At 38.7% G+C, this 18,613-nt stretch overlaps 1 protein-coding gene across 1 annotated transcript; it reads left to right on the top strand.

The window, feature by feature from the left end:
- The first annotated feature begins 13,100 nt into the window (after positions 1-13,100).
- Positions 13,101-16,307, top strand: LOC107793226 (zinc finger protein GAI-ASSOCIATED FACTOR 1). The gene is made up of 4 exons (XM_016615531.2): positions 13,101-13,789; positions 13,890-14,286; positions 14,407-14,699; positions 15,163-16,307. Exons 1-4 carry the CDS (start codon positions 13,651-13,653, stop codon positions 15,945-15,947), a joined length of 1,614 nt encoding a protein of 537 aa, XP_016471017.1. The 5' UTR covers positions 13,101-13,650; the 3' UTR covers positions 15,948-16,307.
- Positions 16,308-18,613: the final 2,306 nt, after the last annotated feature.

Here is an 18,613-nt window from a genome sequence, read left to right as displayed (position 1 = left end):
GGGTAGAAATTAGGGATTTCGGGAATTTGGGAATTTAGACCTCGATTTGAAGTCGGATTCCACAACCAATTATATATTCGGGCTCGGGGGTAAATGGGTAAATGGATTTTGGTCCGAACCTCAGGTTTTGACTAAGCGGACCCGAGGTCGATTTTTGACTTTTTGGGGGAAAATTTAGAAAATCCAGATTTATGCAATGTAATTGATTTCTTTAATAATATTTGATACTATTGGGTCATTTTGGAATAGATACGAGTGGGTTGGAGGAGAATTCCAAAGGAAAAGTTGGGATTGAGAATTAAATGGCCTTCGGAGCGAGGTAAGTGTTGTGTCTAACTTTGGCTTGAGGGAATAGGTATTGTGTGAGTATTTACTACGTGTTTTGTTGTTGAATACGACGTATAGTTGAGGTGACGAGCATCTATACGTTGTGGTCGAGTCATAGCATGCGAGTTAAATTTCATTTCTTGCAAATTTGTAGTCTTAAATCTGGCTATCCATGCTTATTGTTGTTGTTGAAATGTTGGAAGGATTGTATCCGGTTCCACAAGGTCGATAAAATTATGAATGTTGATTCGAGGTTGAGATGTTAAATTGTGAAAGTAATCATTTATGAAATATTGATTTCTTGTGAAACTACTCTCTATCCGCTGTTATTGATTCTACGAATTGTGAGGAAGAGAGTAAAAGCACGAAGGGTGATGCCGTGCATAATTTAATTATATTGTGAGGAAGAGTGTAAAGCACGAAGGGTGATGCCATGCATAATTTAATTATATTATGAGGAAGAGTGTAAAGCACGAAGGGTGATGTCGTGCATAATTTTTTTATATTGTGAGGAAGAGAGTAAAAGCACGACGGGTGATGTCGTGCAGTCTTATTTGTTATTTGGTGAGGTTGAGAGTAAAAGTACGAAGGGTGATGCCGTGCAGTTTTTATTGTTGTCTTGATTGCTCAATTCGTTTAAGGATTTCTGATTTAATTATGTCCTTTCATTATTCTCACTCTTTATGTTGTATTCCCCCACTATATGTTCGCCTCCCATTATTTTTGCATTATTATTTTACTTATTGTTGTTGCCTCTAGCATGATTATACTATTTAGGTTATATGTGGGTGTCTTGTCCTAGCCTCGTCACTACTTCGCCGAGGTTAGGCTCGACACTTACCAGTATATGGGGTCGGTTGTACTGATGCTGCACTCTGTACTTTCTATGCAGATTTTGATACCGACTCAGGTTGATCGAGATTTGCTACTAGTCCGCTGTCCGTGCCCAGACTCCTACCACTCCCATTTTAGCTCCCCAGTATCATGCTCCAGCAGCTCAGCCAATCGGATTAGTTCAGCCGGTTATTGCGTCACCGGTCGAAGATGGGCCAGTTATGTCTTCTGAGGCCTTATGGAGATTAGACAGGTTTATCAAGCCCTTTCCTGTTCACTTCAGCGGTGCTCCTTCAGAGGATCCCCAGGAGTATCTTGACAGCTGTCACGAGGTTTTACGGAACATGAGTATAGTGGAGACCAATAGGGTCGATTTCGCTGCATTTCAGCTGACTGGTTCCACCAAGAAATGGTGGAGAGATTACTTGTTGACCAGACCAGTTGGGTCGCCTGCTCTTACTTGGGACCAGTTCTTCAGCTCTTCATAGAGAAGTTTCTGCCTATCACATTGAGAGAGGAGTGTCGCCGTCAGTTTGAGCGTCTCCAGCAGGGCAGTATGACTGTTTTGTGGATTTGGCCCGTCATGTTATTCTCCTGCTTCCCACCGAGAGAGAGAGAGAGTGAGGAGGTTTATTGATGGACTAGCTCAGCCTATCAGATTGTAGATGGCTAAGGAGACGGGGAGTGACATTTCTTTTCTGGCGGCTGCTAATGTCGCCAGACGAGTCGAACTGGTTCTTACTCAGAGAGGTCAGGGGTCTGACAAGAGACCTCGTCATTCCGGTGAATTCAGCGGTGCCTCACCTAGAGGCAGGAGTACTTTTGGTAGAGGCCATCCTCCCAGGTCGTTTCATTCAGCGCTTCAGGAATCTCACAGTGCCTCAGGTGGTCGTGGCCCTCAGATGCATTATTCCGACCAGCTAGCCTACAGTGCACCACCAGCTCCTGTTAGTGCATCTCCATTCCAGAGTCATCAGGGTGGTTATTCAGGTCGACAAGGTCAGTTTCAGGGTCAGCAGTCACAACAGCCGAAATTATGTTATACTTGTGGTGATTCGAGGCACATTGCTAGATTTTGCCCTCGGGCAACGGGCAACTCACAGCATCAGAGTTCTCGTGCCATAGTTCCGGCACCAATTGCTGCACCGCCTACTCAGCCGGCCAGAGGCAGGGGTCAGGCAGCCAGAGGTAGAGGCCAGACTGTTAGAGGTAGAGGTCATGCCGTTAGAGGTGGAGATCATCCAGCTAGAGGTCGTCCCAGGGATGTAGTTCAGGGTGGTGGGGCCCAGCCCCGGTGTTATGCTTTCCCAACCAGGTCTGAGGCTGAGTCATCTGATGTTGTTATCACAGGTACCGTTTTAGTTTGAAATAGAGGTGCTTCAGTTCTATTTGATCTGGGATCTACTTACTCCTATGTGTCATCCTATTTTGCTTCCTATTTGGTTGTGCCCCGTGATTTTTTGAGTGCTCCTGTGTATGTGTCCATACCAGTGGAAGATGCTATTATTGTAGATCATGTTTATCGTTCGTGTGTGGTCACCATTGGGAGTCTTGAGACTCGTGTAGATCTTCTACTTCTCAACATGGTTAATTTTGATGTCATACTGGGTATGGATTAGCTGTCACCTTATCATGCTATATTAAATTGTCATGCCAAGATAATGACCTTAGCCTTGCAGGGGTTACCTCGATTAGAGTGGAGAGGAAATCTTGTCCATTCTGCCAGCATGGTTATCTCTTATGTGGAGGCTCGGCATATGGTCGAGAAGCGGTGTCTAGCTTATTTGGCTTATGTCCGCGATTCTAGTGCGGAGGTTCCTTACATAGATTCGGTGCCGGTTGTTCGTGAGTTTCCAGAGGTGTTTCCTGCAGACCTGCCGGGGATGCCACCTGACAGGGATATTGATTTCTGCATTAATTTGGCTCCGGGCACTCAGTCTATTTCCATTCCGCCATATCACATGGCCCCGCCAGAGTTGGAAGAATTGAAAGAGCAGTTGCAAGATTTACTTGATAAGGGCTTCATTAGACCTAGTGTCTCGCCCTGGGGTGCACTTGTGTTGTTTGTGAAGAAGAAATATGGATCAATGAAGATGTGTATAGATTATCGGCAGTTGAACAAAGCCACCATCAAGAACAAATATCCATTGCCGAGGATTGATGATTCATTTGATCGGTTTCAGGGTGCCAAGGTATTTTCAAAGATTGATTTGAGATCTGGCTACCATCAGTTGAGGATTAGGGCATCCGATGTTCCTAAGACATCTTTTCGGACTCGGTATGGGCATTATGAGTTTCTAGTGATGTCATTTGGGCTGACAAATGGCCCAATAACATTCATGGATTTGATGAACCGGGTGTTCAAACCCTACCTGGATTCCTTTGTGGTTGTGTTTATTGATGATATGTTGATCTACTCCCACAGTCGAGAGGAGCATGAGCAGCACCTTCGGATCGTTCTTCAGACTCTGAAAGACAGCCGGTTATATGCTAAGTTCTCAAAATGCGAGTTTTGGTTGAGTTCAGTTGCTTTCTTAGGTCACGTTGTATCAACATAGGGTATTCAGGTGGATCCTAAGAAGATTGAGGCAATTCAGGACTGGCCTAGACCCACATCAGCTACAGAGATCCGTAGTTTCCTGGGTTTGACGGGCTATTACCGTCGATTTGTAGAGGGGTTTTCATCCATAGCAGCCCCGTTGACCAGATTGACCCAGAAAGGTGCCCCGTTCAGGTGGTCAGACGAGTGTGAAGCGAGCTTTCAGAAGCTCAAGACTGCTTTGACTACGACGCCGGTATTGGTGTTACCCACAGGTTCAGGATCTTATACAGTATATTATGACGCATCTCGTATTGGTATGGGTGCGGTATTGATGCAGGGTGGCAAAGTTATTATATATGCTTCACGGCAGCTGAAGGTTCACGAGAAGAATTACCATGTTCATGATCTAGAGCTGGCAGCCATTGTTCACGCGCTGAAGATTTGGAGGCACTATCTTTACGGCGTGCCATGTAAGGTATTCACTGATCATCGGAGCTTGCAGTATTTGTTCAAGCAGAAGGAACTCAATTTGAGGCAGAAGAGGTGGCTGGAGCTATTGAAAGACTATGATATCACTATATTGTATCATCCCGGGAAGGCCAATGTGGTGGCCGATGCTTTGAGTAGAAATTCAGTCAGTATGGGTAGTCTCGCATATATTCCAGTTGGTGAGAGACTACTTGCATTGGATGTTCAGGCCTTGGCCAACCAGTTCGTGAGGTTAGATATTTTTGAGCCCAGTCGTGTTCTAGCTTGTACATTTGCTCGGTCTTCTTTATTTGAGCGCATCAGAGATCGACAGGATGACGATCCTCATTTACTTGTCCTTATAGACACAGTGCGGCACGGTGGTGCCAAGCCAGTTACTATTGGGGATGACAGAGTTTTGAGGATGCAGGGTCGTATTTGTGTGCCTAATGTGGATGGACTTCGTGAGTTGATCCTTGAGAAGTCTCACAGTTCCTGGTATTCTATTCATCCGGGCGCCGCCAAGATGTATCAGGACTTGAGACAATATTATTGGTGGAGGCGAATGAAGAAGGACATAGTTGCCTATGTAGCTCGGTGTCTAAATTACCAGCAGGTAAAGTGTGAGCATCAGAGACCTGGTGGTTTACTCCAGAGGTTAGATATTCCTAAGTGAAAGTGGGAGCGTATCACTATGGACTTTGTTGCTAGACTCCCACGGACTTAGAGGAAGTTTGATGCAGTTTGGGTCATTGTGGACAGGCTGACTAAGTCAGCGAATTTCATTCATGTGGCAGTTACCTATTCCTCAGAGCGGTTGGCAGAGATTTATATTTGGGAGATCGTCCATCTTCACGGTGTGCCCGTGTCTATCATTTCTGATCCAGGTATGCAGTTTACCTCGCACTTTTGGAGGGCAGTTCAGCGTGAGTTGGGTACGCGGTTTGAGTTGAGCATAACATTTCATCCTCAGACGGACGGGCAGTCCGAGCATACTATTCAGATCTTGGAGGATATGCTTCGCGCCTGTGTTATTGACTTTGGAGGTTCTTGGGATCAGTTTTTGCTGTTAGCGGAGTTTGCCTACAATAACAGCTACCAATCGAGCATTTAGATGGCTCCCTATGAGGCATTATATGGTAGACGGTATAGGTCGCCAGTTGGGTGGTTCGAGCCGGGGGAGGCTCGGTTATTGGGTACAGATTTAGTTCAGGAGGCCTTGGACAAGGTCAAGATTATACAGGATCGACTTCGTACAGCTCAGTCCAGGCAAAAGAGTTATGCTGACCGTAAAGTTCGTGATATTGCATTCATGGTTAGAGAAAGAATATTGCTTCGGGTATCGCCCATGAAGGGTGTTATGAGATTTGGAAAGAATGGCAAGTTGAGCCCTAGGTATATCGGGCCATTTGAGATCCTCGAGAGAGTGGGGGAGGTAGCTTATAGACTTGCACTGCCTCCAGGGTTATCCTCAGTTCATCCGGCATTCCATGTGTCTATGCTCCAGAAATATCATGGTGACCCGTCCCATGTGTTAGATTTCAGCTGTCCAGTTGGACAAGGATTTGACTTACGAGGAGGAGCCGGTAGCCATTCTAGACCGGCAAGTTCGTCAGTTGAGGTCAAAGAGTTACCCTTCAGTTCGAGTGCAATGAAGAGGTCAGCCTATTAAGGTAGTTACTTGGGAGTCCGAGTCCGATATGCGGAGTAGATATCCCCACCTTTTCACCAGTCCAGGTACTTTTCTATGTCCGTTCGAGGACAAACGATTATTTTAGAGACGGAGAATGTGATGACCCAAAAGGTCATCTTATGTTTTAGAATTCAAATATGCTCTCTTAAGGCTTAAAAATCTCATTTTTACCCTCCTCGATTTGCGTGCGCAGCCCGGGCAGGTTTCCGGAAAGCTTTTATGTTAAAAACTAATGAAAATAAGATTTTTTGCCTTAAAAGTTGATTTTAGTTGACTTTGGTCAATATTTTTGGTAAACGAGCCCGGATCCGTATTTTGACTGTCCCGATAGGTCCGTATCGAGTTATGGGACGTGGGCGTATGCCCGAAATCGAATTTGGAGGTCTCTAGCTTGAGTTATGAATTTTTGATAAAAATTAAAAGTCTGAAAATTAATTATTTTTAAGAATTGATAGATGTTTGGCATTGTCAGTATCGGGTCCGTATTTTAGTTTCGGAGCCCGGTACAGTTTCATTATGATATTTAAGACTTGTCTGTAAAATTTGGTGAGAAACGGAGTTGATTTGACGTGATTCGGACGTCCAATTGAGAAGATATGAATTTTAAAGTGTTCTTGAGAATTTCATTTGATTTGGTGCTAAATTCGTAGTTCTAGGTGTTATTTTGGCGATTTGATCGCACGAGTAAGTTCGTATGATGTTTTTAGATTTGTGTGCATGTTTAGTTTGGAGCCCCGAGGGCTCGGGCGAGTTTCGGATAGGCCGCGAGACGTTTTGGACTTGGGAAAAATCTGGTTTCTGCAGATTCTGGTGTCTAGCATATCCTTCTTCGCGTTCGCGAAGGTCCTCTCGCGAACGCGAAGAGTAAACTGGTGAGGCTGAGACTTCTTTTTCGCGAACGCGAAGGCCTGGTCGCGAACGCGAAGTGATGGGGGATTTACCCTTCGCGAACGCGACCTGACCATCGCGAACGCGAAGCACTTGGGAACATGGGGGAGGGTTGGTCATGTTTTTCTACGCGAACGCATCCACTGGGTCGCAAACGCGAAGGCTGGGGAGAGTTGCCTTACGCGAACGCGTAGGAAGACTCGCGAACGCTAAGGCCTTAGGCAGCTGTGCATCGCGATCGCGACAGGCCTCTCGCGAACGCGATGAAGGCGTGTCCAGTGGCTTAAAACAGACTCCAAACACGGGTTTGAGCCATTTCTTCAACATTTTCAAGAACCAAACGGGTAGAGGCGATTTTCAAGAGTCATTTTCTTCCCCAAAGTGTTGGTAAGTGATTCTAAACTATTTTCTTTCAATTACTCATTACATTTCTTAAATTTTTAACCAAAAATCTAGAGTTTTCAAGGTAGAATTAGGGGTTAGGGGTAGAAACTAGGGATTTCAGAAATTTGGGAATTTAGACCTCGATTTGAGGTCGGATTCCATAACCAATTATATATTCGGGCTCGGGGGTGAATGGGTGAATGAATTTTGATACGAACCTCGGGTTCTGACTAAGCGGACCCGGGGTCGATTTTTGACTTTTTAGGGAAAAATTTAGGAAATCTAGATTTATACAATGTAATTGATTCCTTTAATAATATTTGATACTATTGAGTCATTTTGGAATAGATACAAGTGAGTTGGAGGAGAATTCCAAAGGAAAAGCTGTGATTGAGAATTAAATGGCATTCGGAGCGAGGTAAGTGTTGTGTCTAACTTTGGCTTGAGGGAATAGGTATTGTATGAGTATTTGCTACGTGTTTTGTTGTTGAATACAACGTATAGTTGAGATGGCGAGCATCTATACGTTGTGGTCGAGTCACATCATGCGAGTGAAATTTTATTTCTTGCAAATTTGTCGTCTTAAATCTGGCTATCCATGCTTATTGTTGTTGTTGAAATGTTGGAAGGATTGTATCCGGTTCCACAAGGTCGATAAAAATATGAATATTGATTCGAGGTTGAGATGTTAAATTGTGAAAGTAATCATTTATGAAATATTGATTTCTTGTGAAACTACTCTCTATCCGTTGTTATTGATTCTGCGAATTTGAGAAAGAGAGTAAAAGCACGAAGAGTGATGCCGTGTATAATTTAATTATATTGTGAGTAAGAGTGTAAAGCACGAAGGGTGATGTCGTGCATAATTTCTTTATATTGTGAGGAAGAGAGTAAAAGCACGAAGGGTGATGTCGTGCAATCTTATTTGTTATTTGGTGAGGTTGAGAGTAAAAGCACGAAGGGTGATGCCGTGCAGTTTTTCTTGCTGTCTTGATTGCTCAATTCGTTTAAGGATTTCCGATTTAATTATGTCCTTTCATTATTCTCACTCTTTATGTTGTATTACCCCACTGTTGTTCCCCTCCTATTATTTTTGCATTATTGTTTTACTTATTGTTGTTGCCTCTAGCATGATTATACTGTTCAGGTTATATGTGGGTGTCTTGTCCTAGCCTCGTCACTACTTCGCCGAGGTTAGGCTCGACACTTACCAGTATGTGAAGTCAGTTGTACTGATGCTGCACTCTACACTTTCTGTGCAGATTTTGATACCAGCTCAAGTTGATCGAGATTTGTTACTGGTTCGCTGTACGGAGACTCAAGGTAGATCTGTGGGCGTTCACATCTTGAAGTCTCCGTCTATCTTTTATGTCCTACTGTTTTCTTTCATTCAGACAGTTGTATTTCTTTCAGAATATTACTTGTCGTAAATTCTAGAATGCTCGTGAATGGTGACACCAAATCCAGGTGGTAGTAGTTAATACAATTTTATGATATTTCGCACTTATTATATTTCATCTTAGTTAATTATTTTTTTATTACTGAATAGAAATAAGATATTGGTTAATGATTCTCTAACGTTGGCTTGCCTAGCAAGTGAGGCGCCATCACGGTCCCGTCGGTGGGAAATTTCGAATCGTGACAACAATAGTCCAAATTCCACCATGAAATATATACATTCTTTAATTTACACACTAAAATGTACTTTCCATATCCAAATACACCTCATTAATGTACTCTATTTTAAAATCATCTCTTTTTTTTTTCCTTAAATAAATTTTATGTGTTTTTTAAAGGGAAAAGGGTCAAATATGCCCTTATACTATTGAAAAAGATCTAATATTACCCTCCGTTATATCATCAGTGTAAATATACCCCTAGCATCATACTATCGATTTGAATTTACCCCTGACATCATAAAATTAGTACAAACCTGCCATTCCTCTTTTAACTTCCTCCCTATGACCACATTCATTGCCACCTCACCATTCTACTCTCATTTTCATCCCTTCTCTACAACCTTTATTCCCCTTTCATTTGAAGAAAAATTATAGATCATAGATATACAAACAAACTGTACCAAAAGAAATGCAACAACTAAAAATAATATGAAACAATGTGAACCGAGAAAATTCTTATTTTTTTATACACAATCCATGCTTGTACGAATGAAAATATATTTTGTTTTATATAAAAAACTAAGTGCAAACTAGTTTAAGGTTTCAAAATTGAATTCCATGGTGAGAAAGAAAAACAATCTAGGCATGAGAGTTATTTTTTTTTTTTTGTTTCTTTCTCTTCAACCACATTTCTGGAAGGTTGCCATTTTTTTCTATCTTTACGTTTTTTGTTAATATAAAAGTGCTACTAAAATTTTCTTTAATAGGTCTTACAAATTCAGCGGCAACACAATAAAATACAAAATGAAACACAAAATTGTAAGGTCAAGTGAAAGGTACGTATAATTCCAGGGTCAACCTGAGAAGCAATAGGTATTTTGAAAAGTAAGAGGAAGTTGAGGCAGTGAAGTCTTCAAAATAATGATAGAACGTCCAAGTCATTGAACTTGGTAGCTGCAAACGGGGTGAAATGGTGAGGTAACAATAAAATTTGGTCATAGGGAGGCAGTTAACGGAGAAAGGATAGGTTTGTACAATTTTTATGATGTTAGGGGTATATTTGGATCGATAGTATGATGTTAGGAGTATATTTGGATTGATAGTATAACGGAGGGTAATATTAGACCTTTTTCAATAGTATAAGGACATATTTGACCATTTTTCCTTTTTAAAATCTTTTTAAGAGCTAATATACGAGAAATTCTTGAATGAGGTAAAATAGAATTAGATTCATAGTCCAATTAAATTAAATAAGAGAGTATAGTTATTTATGTAAAATAATAATATTATTGTATAAGGGACAAACTTGTTCTTATAAGTTTGCTACATAAAATTAGAAAAATGGAGGTTTTATACAGGAATACGATTTTAAAAGGTTGAATGTCATGCATCGAATGATAGATAAAATTTATAACCCAAGAGAGTTATGTAATATAAGGAATAGGAAAAAGGTTTAAATATGCCACTAAACTTAATGAAATGGCTCATATGTACCACTCATAAATAGGAGTGAGAGCGGCTGGGGCTGGTAAGGGATGAAACATTTAGATAAGGCCCCGTGGCAAAATCTGGTAGTAGTAGGTTTCGTTAGTAGATAATGACATATATGAGCCAATAGTGTAACATTAGTGGCATAATGAATATGTCTAATTTTTAGTGGATGGCATAAATAGGCCATTTATTAATGGTATATTTGAGCTATTTCCATTAAAAATTTCAAATTCAAGTATTAATATTTTAAACGCTAATGTGGTGCGTCCTCCATCAAATTAATTTTTCGATCATTTCTTTTAAATATATTCTTCAATTATCACAGTAAGATCATACAGTATCATAAAATGGAACATAAAAAATAATTGTATCCTTAGATAAATTGTGTTGTTTAATTGCTTAATGGAGGAAATGGACTCTTTACCTCAAAACTTGGCTTATATGATTATTGTAATCCTAATAAAAAGGCTAACAACGAATTTAGGATTGGGATAATAAGTAACAAATGTTCAATTCCCGGAAGTAACAGCACGTTGAATTTTCATATTTGGAAGAAAGCTTAATTATAAAGAAAGTTGGCTTGACTTTTTCACTCTAGGCAACACACTTATTTTTTAACCTTAATTCAACAAAGCACCATTATTTTCTCATTAATCAGCCAACACACTTTAGATGGCGTATGCTTTCAAAAGTGTTAGAATTTTTTTTTGAACAATTTTGTCAACCAAACACAAGTAATATTTTTTTAGTGTATAAACTCTCTTATTACGCATTTGGCTGAAAAACTTTCCATTTTTTTGTGTGTAAAAAGTGAAAAAAGAAAACAAATTTACACCTCCAAAGACCAGCTACTCCCTTCACTTGTAGAAACTTTGGCCTAAGTTGTTGACAAATTGACCATTGTTATTTCAACTCCCCAAGCCGTGGGGCTAGGAATGTTTGTGATTAGATTGAGTCAGTTCTTGTTTATGAGAAAACATTTAATAAAGTTTGTTTTGCCAAACTTACCAAATCAGAAGCAAGTTCAATCAGTTTCAAATTTTAGCATTTTTCCACTTTTTCTTGTTTGGGAGAATAAAAAATGTTGAATGTTGATGTATGTGGAAGAGGGGCTAATTGTAAATGCAAAGAAAGAGGGAGATGAAAATTGACTGATGATTGAAAATTGAATGGAGGACAAATGAAGATGTGATTGTAATGCCGAGCCAAATCAAGTATTCTAAATTTTCTCCACTCCATTTAATTTGGTAACAGACTCATGACAGTCTCTTGAAAAATTATACGACTGCTCTAGTTCTGAGCTAAAAAAAGCAAAAATATATACTATGGTTAATGTTTACTGGTACTTGATATTTATATTAAATCAAATAATTTAATTTAATCTTAATAGAAAGTAAAAATTAAGCGAGAACACATAGCTCAAAAATAAATATTGTAGTCGTTTAATTTATGTGAAAAATATGAAGTTGAAATATTTTTTTAAACTATTTAGATTGTTGCTTTTAGGGTTGGATTTAAGGTGAGGACTAATAATAGCCTGTTTGGCCAAGTTGGAAAAATCAGCTTATTTTGAGAAGTGCTTTTTTTAAAAATGCTTTTCAAAAAAGTATTTTTGGAGAAAAACAGTTTGTGTTTGGCTAATCAATTTGAAAATCACTTTTGAACAATAATTTATGTTTGGCCAAACTTTTCAAAAAGTACTTTTATGTGTCAAATTACAAATAAGGACACGAAGAGATTTGCTTAATAGTTAATATTATACAAGTAGTTAAATAATTATAAATTTTTATTATTAAAGATAATAATTAAGTTTTTTATTTTATTTAATTAAAATATAAAAATAAAATTAAAAAGTACTTTATTCTTTCAAGATAATTTAAATATATCAAAAATCATCCAATAAATATGAAAGTTCATCCCAAAAGTCATTTTATATTACTTAATAGTTTAAACTAAGTAAGGTTATTTTTGGTATATATAATATTTTGCAAAGGGTATTTTTGGTGGGAAGAAAAGTCAAAACTGCTTCTGCTTCTGCTTCTGGAGAGAAGCTATTTTTTTCTGTTTTTTCAAAAATGCTTCTGCTTCTAGTTAAAAGCACTTTTTTTTTTCAAAAAAAAGTTTGGCTAAACACCTCAAATTGAGGAAAAAAATACTTTTTTGAAAAAAAGCACTTTTGGCATGCTGAGAAGCTTGGCCAAACAGGTTATAAAGCTCAAAAACCTCTTTAAAATAGCACTTCAGTACACGAAGCATCTCACATTCAGGCAGGGTTTGGAAAGGATCGCACTCCAAAGACTGATTACATGACTTGAACTTGTGACCTATAGGCCACGCGAAAGTAACTTTACCATTATTCCAAGGCCACTCTTCAAGAACCTCTTTATAATGCTGGAAAATAAACTTTTCAATATTATTACATAATTTTTTATTTTATTTTTAATTTAATCTTAATCTTCTTAAAAACGAAGAACTTTGAAAAAAGTACTTCGATCTTTGATTGTTTATCCCATAATTAACTATTCCAAAATTGTTATCCCAAGTTAAAAATAATATAAAATTATAGTATAACTAAATAAGAATATATTATACTCAAAATAAAAATCTAATTAAGTACTACGCTAAATAATTTTACGTTTTATCGAAAATTTATTATCCCTTTTCTCACATTTTTTTTAATCGTAGATGACTATGGTCAAAATGTGCCTTTCATTTAAGGACTTAACGGGGAAAAAACTATCGTGCATTAAAGATTTGAACAACAACTACTAACAATAATAATACAGCAGACGTCCTTATCCTACTCCAGAGTTCAGACACATTTATTTACTTCACTGTAAACGACAAGTACTTAACTACTCCTACTATGATTTCCAATATTTCCATTCATAATCATTTCCTATTCTTATTATTTTACTCGGGGTATATTTTTCTTCATGTTCTTGAAAAGTAAGAGTGAAAGACCCAAGAACTCAGTAGACTTTTTGCAGTCTCTATTCTCACATTAAATTTCCTCTCTTTCTCTCTCTAGATTTCCGAGCCGCCGACTTGCTCACCGGTCCACTTCTCATTTCCGGTCCGGTACTTATCTCCATCATCTTTCCTTTTAAGCAACCCCATTTGCGTAAAGTTTGCGACTTTCGCCGGTGATTTTGGCATCTGGGTTTTGTTCGTTTACTTTGTTTTGAGCTAATTCTAAATCATGGGTATTTGCTAATTTAGCTTGGTTTGATCAGAACTGGTAGTTGGGTATAAAAAAGAAAGGAAAAAAAGAGAGCAAAGATTGACTGGTAGATACGGCAAAAGGGAAGCAAAATCAAGAACCGTGAAAAGTTTGATATCAAAAAGTTCTATAGATTTCCCTTTTTAGCTACCCCCCAAAAAACCCTAAGAAGTAATTAATCATGCCGGCCGACCCAGATAACTCATCCGCCATGAACGATTCAACAGGCTCAGGTGAAGTAAGTGTTTCTTCTTCAGGTAATCAAGTTCCTCCTCAGAAAGAATCAGCTAAGAAAAAACGAAATCTTCCTGGGATGCCAGGTAAAATTTAGTCTTAACTACAGTTTTTGATGAACCCTAATTACAAAATTCAGTAAAGATTTGATTTTTTGGCCTTCTGTTTTGTTCTTGTTTTGATTAGATCCCGATGCAGAGGTTATTGCTTTGTCACCTAAAACTCTACTGGCGACGAACAGATTTGTTTGTGAAATTTGCAGTAAAGGGTTTCAAAGAGACCAGAATTTGCAGCTGCATAGAAGGGGTCATAATTTGCCATGGAAGTTAAGGCAGAGATCTGGGCAAGAGGTGAAGAAGAGAGTATATGTTTGCCCTGAAACCACTTGTGTTCACCACGATCCTTCACGGGCATTGGGCGATTTGACCGGAATTAAGAAACATTTCTGCCGTAAACATGGTGAGAAGAAGTGGAAATGTGATAAATGTTCCAAGAAATATGCAGTTCAGTCTGATTTAAAGGCTCATTCTAAGATTTGTGGTACTAGAGAGTATAAATGTGATTGTGGCACTTTATTTTCAAGGTGAATTCTTTATGCTCCTTTTAATTGTCCCTGTTATTGCTCTTAAGACTTTTTGTGATGACAATTTAATTTCTTTGGTTTCTAAAGTTGAGAACTTTGTTTGCTAATAATACTATATAGGAGGGATAGCTTTATCACACATAGGGCTTTTTGTGATGTATTAGCTCAAGAGAGTGCAAAAGCAGTACCAGAGAAACCTCCTAATGTTACTAATGAAGAACCTAAGACACAAGTTGCTGCTTCATCATCACCACCACCTACACCGTCGGCGCCTCCACCTGCCGCCGAGTCTCAACCACGACCATCACCACCACCATCTCTTCCTCCGCCGGCAGCTCCAAAGACTTTACCCCCTGCTGCTATTCCTCCGTCAACTACCGTGATATCATTTGTTTCCTCTGTTCAGAATCCAGGTACCTTTTTGAGTTGATGTTTGAAATTTTAAATTTTGTGGATTTTTAGTTTGTCGGTTGTGTGGTTGTTACATACCAAACAAAAGAGCTTTGTTCTTTCTTTATCTTGGAGTCTAGTTAATTTTGTCATTTATTGATCCTTTGTTTTTTCCTTGTATTATTACTCGTTATACAAAGGAAATCTTTCGTATAAATCAATCCAAATCCTATAGATAGAAGTAGGGTCTGAAATAGAAAAACAAAAAGAAATCAAGTAAAATAATTAAAAATGAAGATTCAGTCTGAGATACTATTGGCTAAAGAAAGAAATAAGTGGTATACTTAAATTAGTGCAGATACTGTTGTTGATTCTACTTTTGCTACAGATAACATTCTTTTATATGAAAAGTTTTTAACTTTCTGTGCTTCTTTAAACAAGTATGCTATGACTTCTTGTCTTTCTATAATTGTCTAATTTCTGCAGAGTTAAGGGAGAATTCGAACCCAAATTCTGCAGGAGCTGCTAACAAACAGTTTATGGAGGAAACAGCAGCTTTAGTAAGCTTGACTGGAAGTTGTAGCAGCAGTAGTAGCTCTTGTAGTAATGGAAGTACTAGCAGTAATGTATTTGGAAGCTTGTTTGCTTCATCAACAGCTTCGGGAAGTTTGCCATCTCAAGCTCCTGGATTCACTGACTTGTTTCGAGCCGTGGCTCCTGACCGCGTACCTGAAATGGCGCCACCTTCGTCTACGGAACCAATATCTCTCTGCCTAGCGATGAATCATGGTTCGTCAATATTTAGACCAGCTGGACAAGACCGGAGACAATATGCTCCAGTACCACAACCGGCCATGTCTGCAACAGCATTACTGCAGAAGGCAGCTCAGATGGGTGCAGCAGCAACCAGCTCATCATTGTTGAGGGGCCTTGGGGTTATGTCCTCCTCATTGCCTTCTAATGGACAGCAAGAATGGAGCGGGAGACCAATTGAAACCAATGGTGCGTCATTGGCTGCAGGCCTTGGGCTTGGACTACCCTGTGATGCCGGTTCTGGTTTAAAGGAATTAATGTTGGGAACTCCCTCTGTTTTTGGTCCCAAGCATCCTACTCTTGACCTTCTTGGATTGGGAATGGCTGCTAGTGGCGGTCCATCGCCTGGATTGTCAGCTCTCCTAACATCCATGGGTAGTAATCTAGACATGGCGACTGCAGCAGGATCTTTTGGTAGTGGAGATTTCAGTGGGAAAGATTTAGGAAGAAATTCATGATATTGACTTCATTAATGCTCAATGGAAAAATATAACTATACTTGGTCTAGTTGAGAAGGGTCAGGTTTATACTGTACAGGACCATGGAATTTTAGTTGATGGAGCAAAACAAAATGGCAAGCCCAAGTATAGTGCCCTCAGCCCCAAGAATTGAGCATAGACTGGCAGGAGGAAAGCTCTGAGGCAGTTGACACTTTTTAAGATTGTTCTACTGCCTCCTTTGTGTAGGAAAAGAAAAAGGTCTTTTGTTGTTGTACAGTAGAAGCTGATTGTCTATCATAAACTCCTTTGCTGTTTATTACAAATGTAGCTGTTATGTGATTAAATATAAGTAATACTTTTAAGCAAGGTTACATCAAATCTGGTGGAATTGTTATCAAATGTCTCATTAAGGCATTGAGAAGTTGTTTGGTTTGAGCCTTTGAAGGTTAAGGATGTTTACTTCCGGTATAGAATTCAGTCTCACTGATTCGGTGTACAATTATGCATTGCTAGTATAATTTAACGTTTTAGTAATGCAACGTTTGGAATAAGAATACGAGTAATAGTAATATCTGAATAAGAGTATCTAAAAAGTGCTTTTACGCTAGGTAGGTAATTTGTACATAGTGTTTTTTGCATTATTATTTATAATATAACAATACTCACATTACTATTTATTGCATAAATATATATTTTGATATTAATCATTGCATAAATAATCTTCATATTATAATTCATGCATAACTAAATCATAGACCTGGTAACTTAAAAGTGTTAATGCTTGCTGTTCAACTCCAAGCTAATTAATCCATTTAAAGACAAAATTTAGCCAACAATGAGGCTTGATCCTAGAAGTGACCACCTCTAGGGTGGACCGAATCCAAGTAATTTATAGAATTGAATTTAATATTTCTGAACCATTTCAACTATATACTTTAACACGAAGCCGGCAAGTTGGTTCCTAATTGTCAACTTTATTAAAAAGAAATTGGCTGAATACCACCATATTTCACAAGCTGCCGAAGTCCTAGTAGACATCAAAGTCGGTATATTATACTTTATTAGTATATGTTTAATTGATAAGATTGGAGAAGGGACCATGCCTGAATCATACCACAGGGACAAAAAGTACCAAAGCTTGGATATGGTAGGAGACGTTGAGGTAAATTTGGAGAAAAAGCAGAGATAAATAGTCTTTAGATAAGTTTTAAAAGTGTGGTAATGATTAAAAGTTAGAAGAACTTAAGTCGTAGTTAGAGAAAAGACATAAAATAGAATAGATCAAGTGAATGTGCTGAGGGCTTTTCATAATTGTGCTTTTGACCTCAAACTGAAGGAATCTGATGCAAGGATTTTCTTTATTAACATCAATTTCTCAATCGCGCCTTAACTATTCCAAGAGTATTTGCTATCTTCTATCATCACAAAAATCGTAAGTGATGAATATTTATGCTCACCGAGACTTAATCAGGAAAAAAGAAAATTATTTAGTGATTTTTGTGTCGCGTAGAGTTTAAACATTGAATGTTTATAATTTTTAAATACTTTATTGACGTCTCTGTCACAGCTAAGGGCTGAGAGTTTTCTTACCATTTTCCAACTCCACTTTGACTTGGAACTCCAATTGGGACATCTCATCTTGGAGAACTATCCTCTGGAAACGAAAACGCGTCAGGTTAGCATCAGTTTAAGTTGCAACTCAATTGTCTTCTAATTAATATCATTTCTTTAATAGTACTACTGCTATATACTGATAAAATAATAATGAGCTACTGTTGAAGTTTACGCCTTATTCTTGTCGTTTATTTTTGTCTGGTAGTAGTAACCTGGAATAATGAATTATGTTATGATTTATCTTTGGATGAGGTCATTAACCATGGTCTCTCACCTAATCTTCCTTTTTTTTAATATGCGACATTATATAGGTTTGCTTCCTCTCTGTTCAAGACCTATCACAACTCATGATTTTTACTTATTTTCTTCCTAAATAATATTATATGATGACAACAACAATTACCTACAATAAAGAGAGTAGAAATAAAACTGATTCAAGTTTATGTCTGGACACTTTTGGACCTTTTGGTGCCTGTTGATGAACTGAATGCAATTTTTTTTTAACTAAATGTGGAGATGTTGACTTGACGCATTTGGAGAGTAAAGCCCAGGGCCCCGGTTTGGGGGGGGGGGGGTTATTAAGGAGGGTGGAGGGTGGATGTAACGAGGGCATTCAAGCTATATGCAAGTTTTTCCTCACTGTGAGGCTATAAATGCCATGTTTTTTGTACCAAATAGAATACTGAATTGTAGGAAGATTTGAATTCAAACTTTGTAGAATGGGACCAGTAATTTAATTTATGTGGTCGACCCTTGTAACCAAATAAAAAAAATTCCCAGCATCATTTTCACAAGTGTGGGTTGCTCTTGTGGTGAACACCCTCTACTTCCAACTAAGATGTTGTGAGTTCGAGTCACCCCAAGAGCAAGTGAAGAGAAGGAGCCGAGGGTCTATCGGAAACAGCTTCTCTACTCGAGAGTAGGGGTAAGGTCTGCGTACGCACTATCCTCCCCAAACCTCACTAGTGGAATTATACTGGGTTGTTGTTATTGTCCCAGTATCATTTTCACCTAATTAGGCTTATAGACACTAAACGAGGAACCTCTTAACTTCAGCTTGAACCACATGG

This window comes from Nicotiana tabacum, chromosome 17 (assembly GCF_000715075.1).
Source record: "Nicotiana tabacum cultivar K326 chromosome 17, ASM71507v2, whole genome shotgun sequence".
Classification (NCBI taxonomy): Eukaryota; Viridiplantae; Streptophyta; class Magnoliopsida; order Solanales; family Solanaceae; genus Nicotiana; species Nicotiana tabacum.
This window is presented reverse-complemented; position numbering and strand designations above follow the sequence as displayed.

Coding starts and splice junctions, on each gene's coding strand:
- LOC107793226 (XM_016615531.2), top strand. CDS start 13,651: ATGCCGGCCGACCCAGATAACTCATCCGCCATGAACGATTCAACAGGC. Junction 13,790..13,889: donor AAATCTTCCTGGGATGCCAG/GTAAAATTTAGT, acceptor TGTTTTGATTAG/ATCCCGATGCAGAGGTTATT. Junction 14,700..15,162: donor TTCCTCTGTTCAGAATCCAG/GTACCTTTTTGA, acceptor TAATTTCTGCAG/AGTTAAGGGAGAATTCGAAC.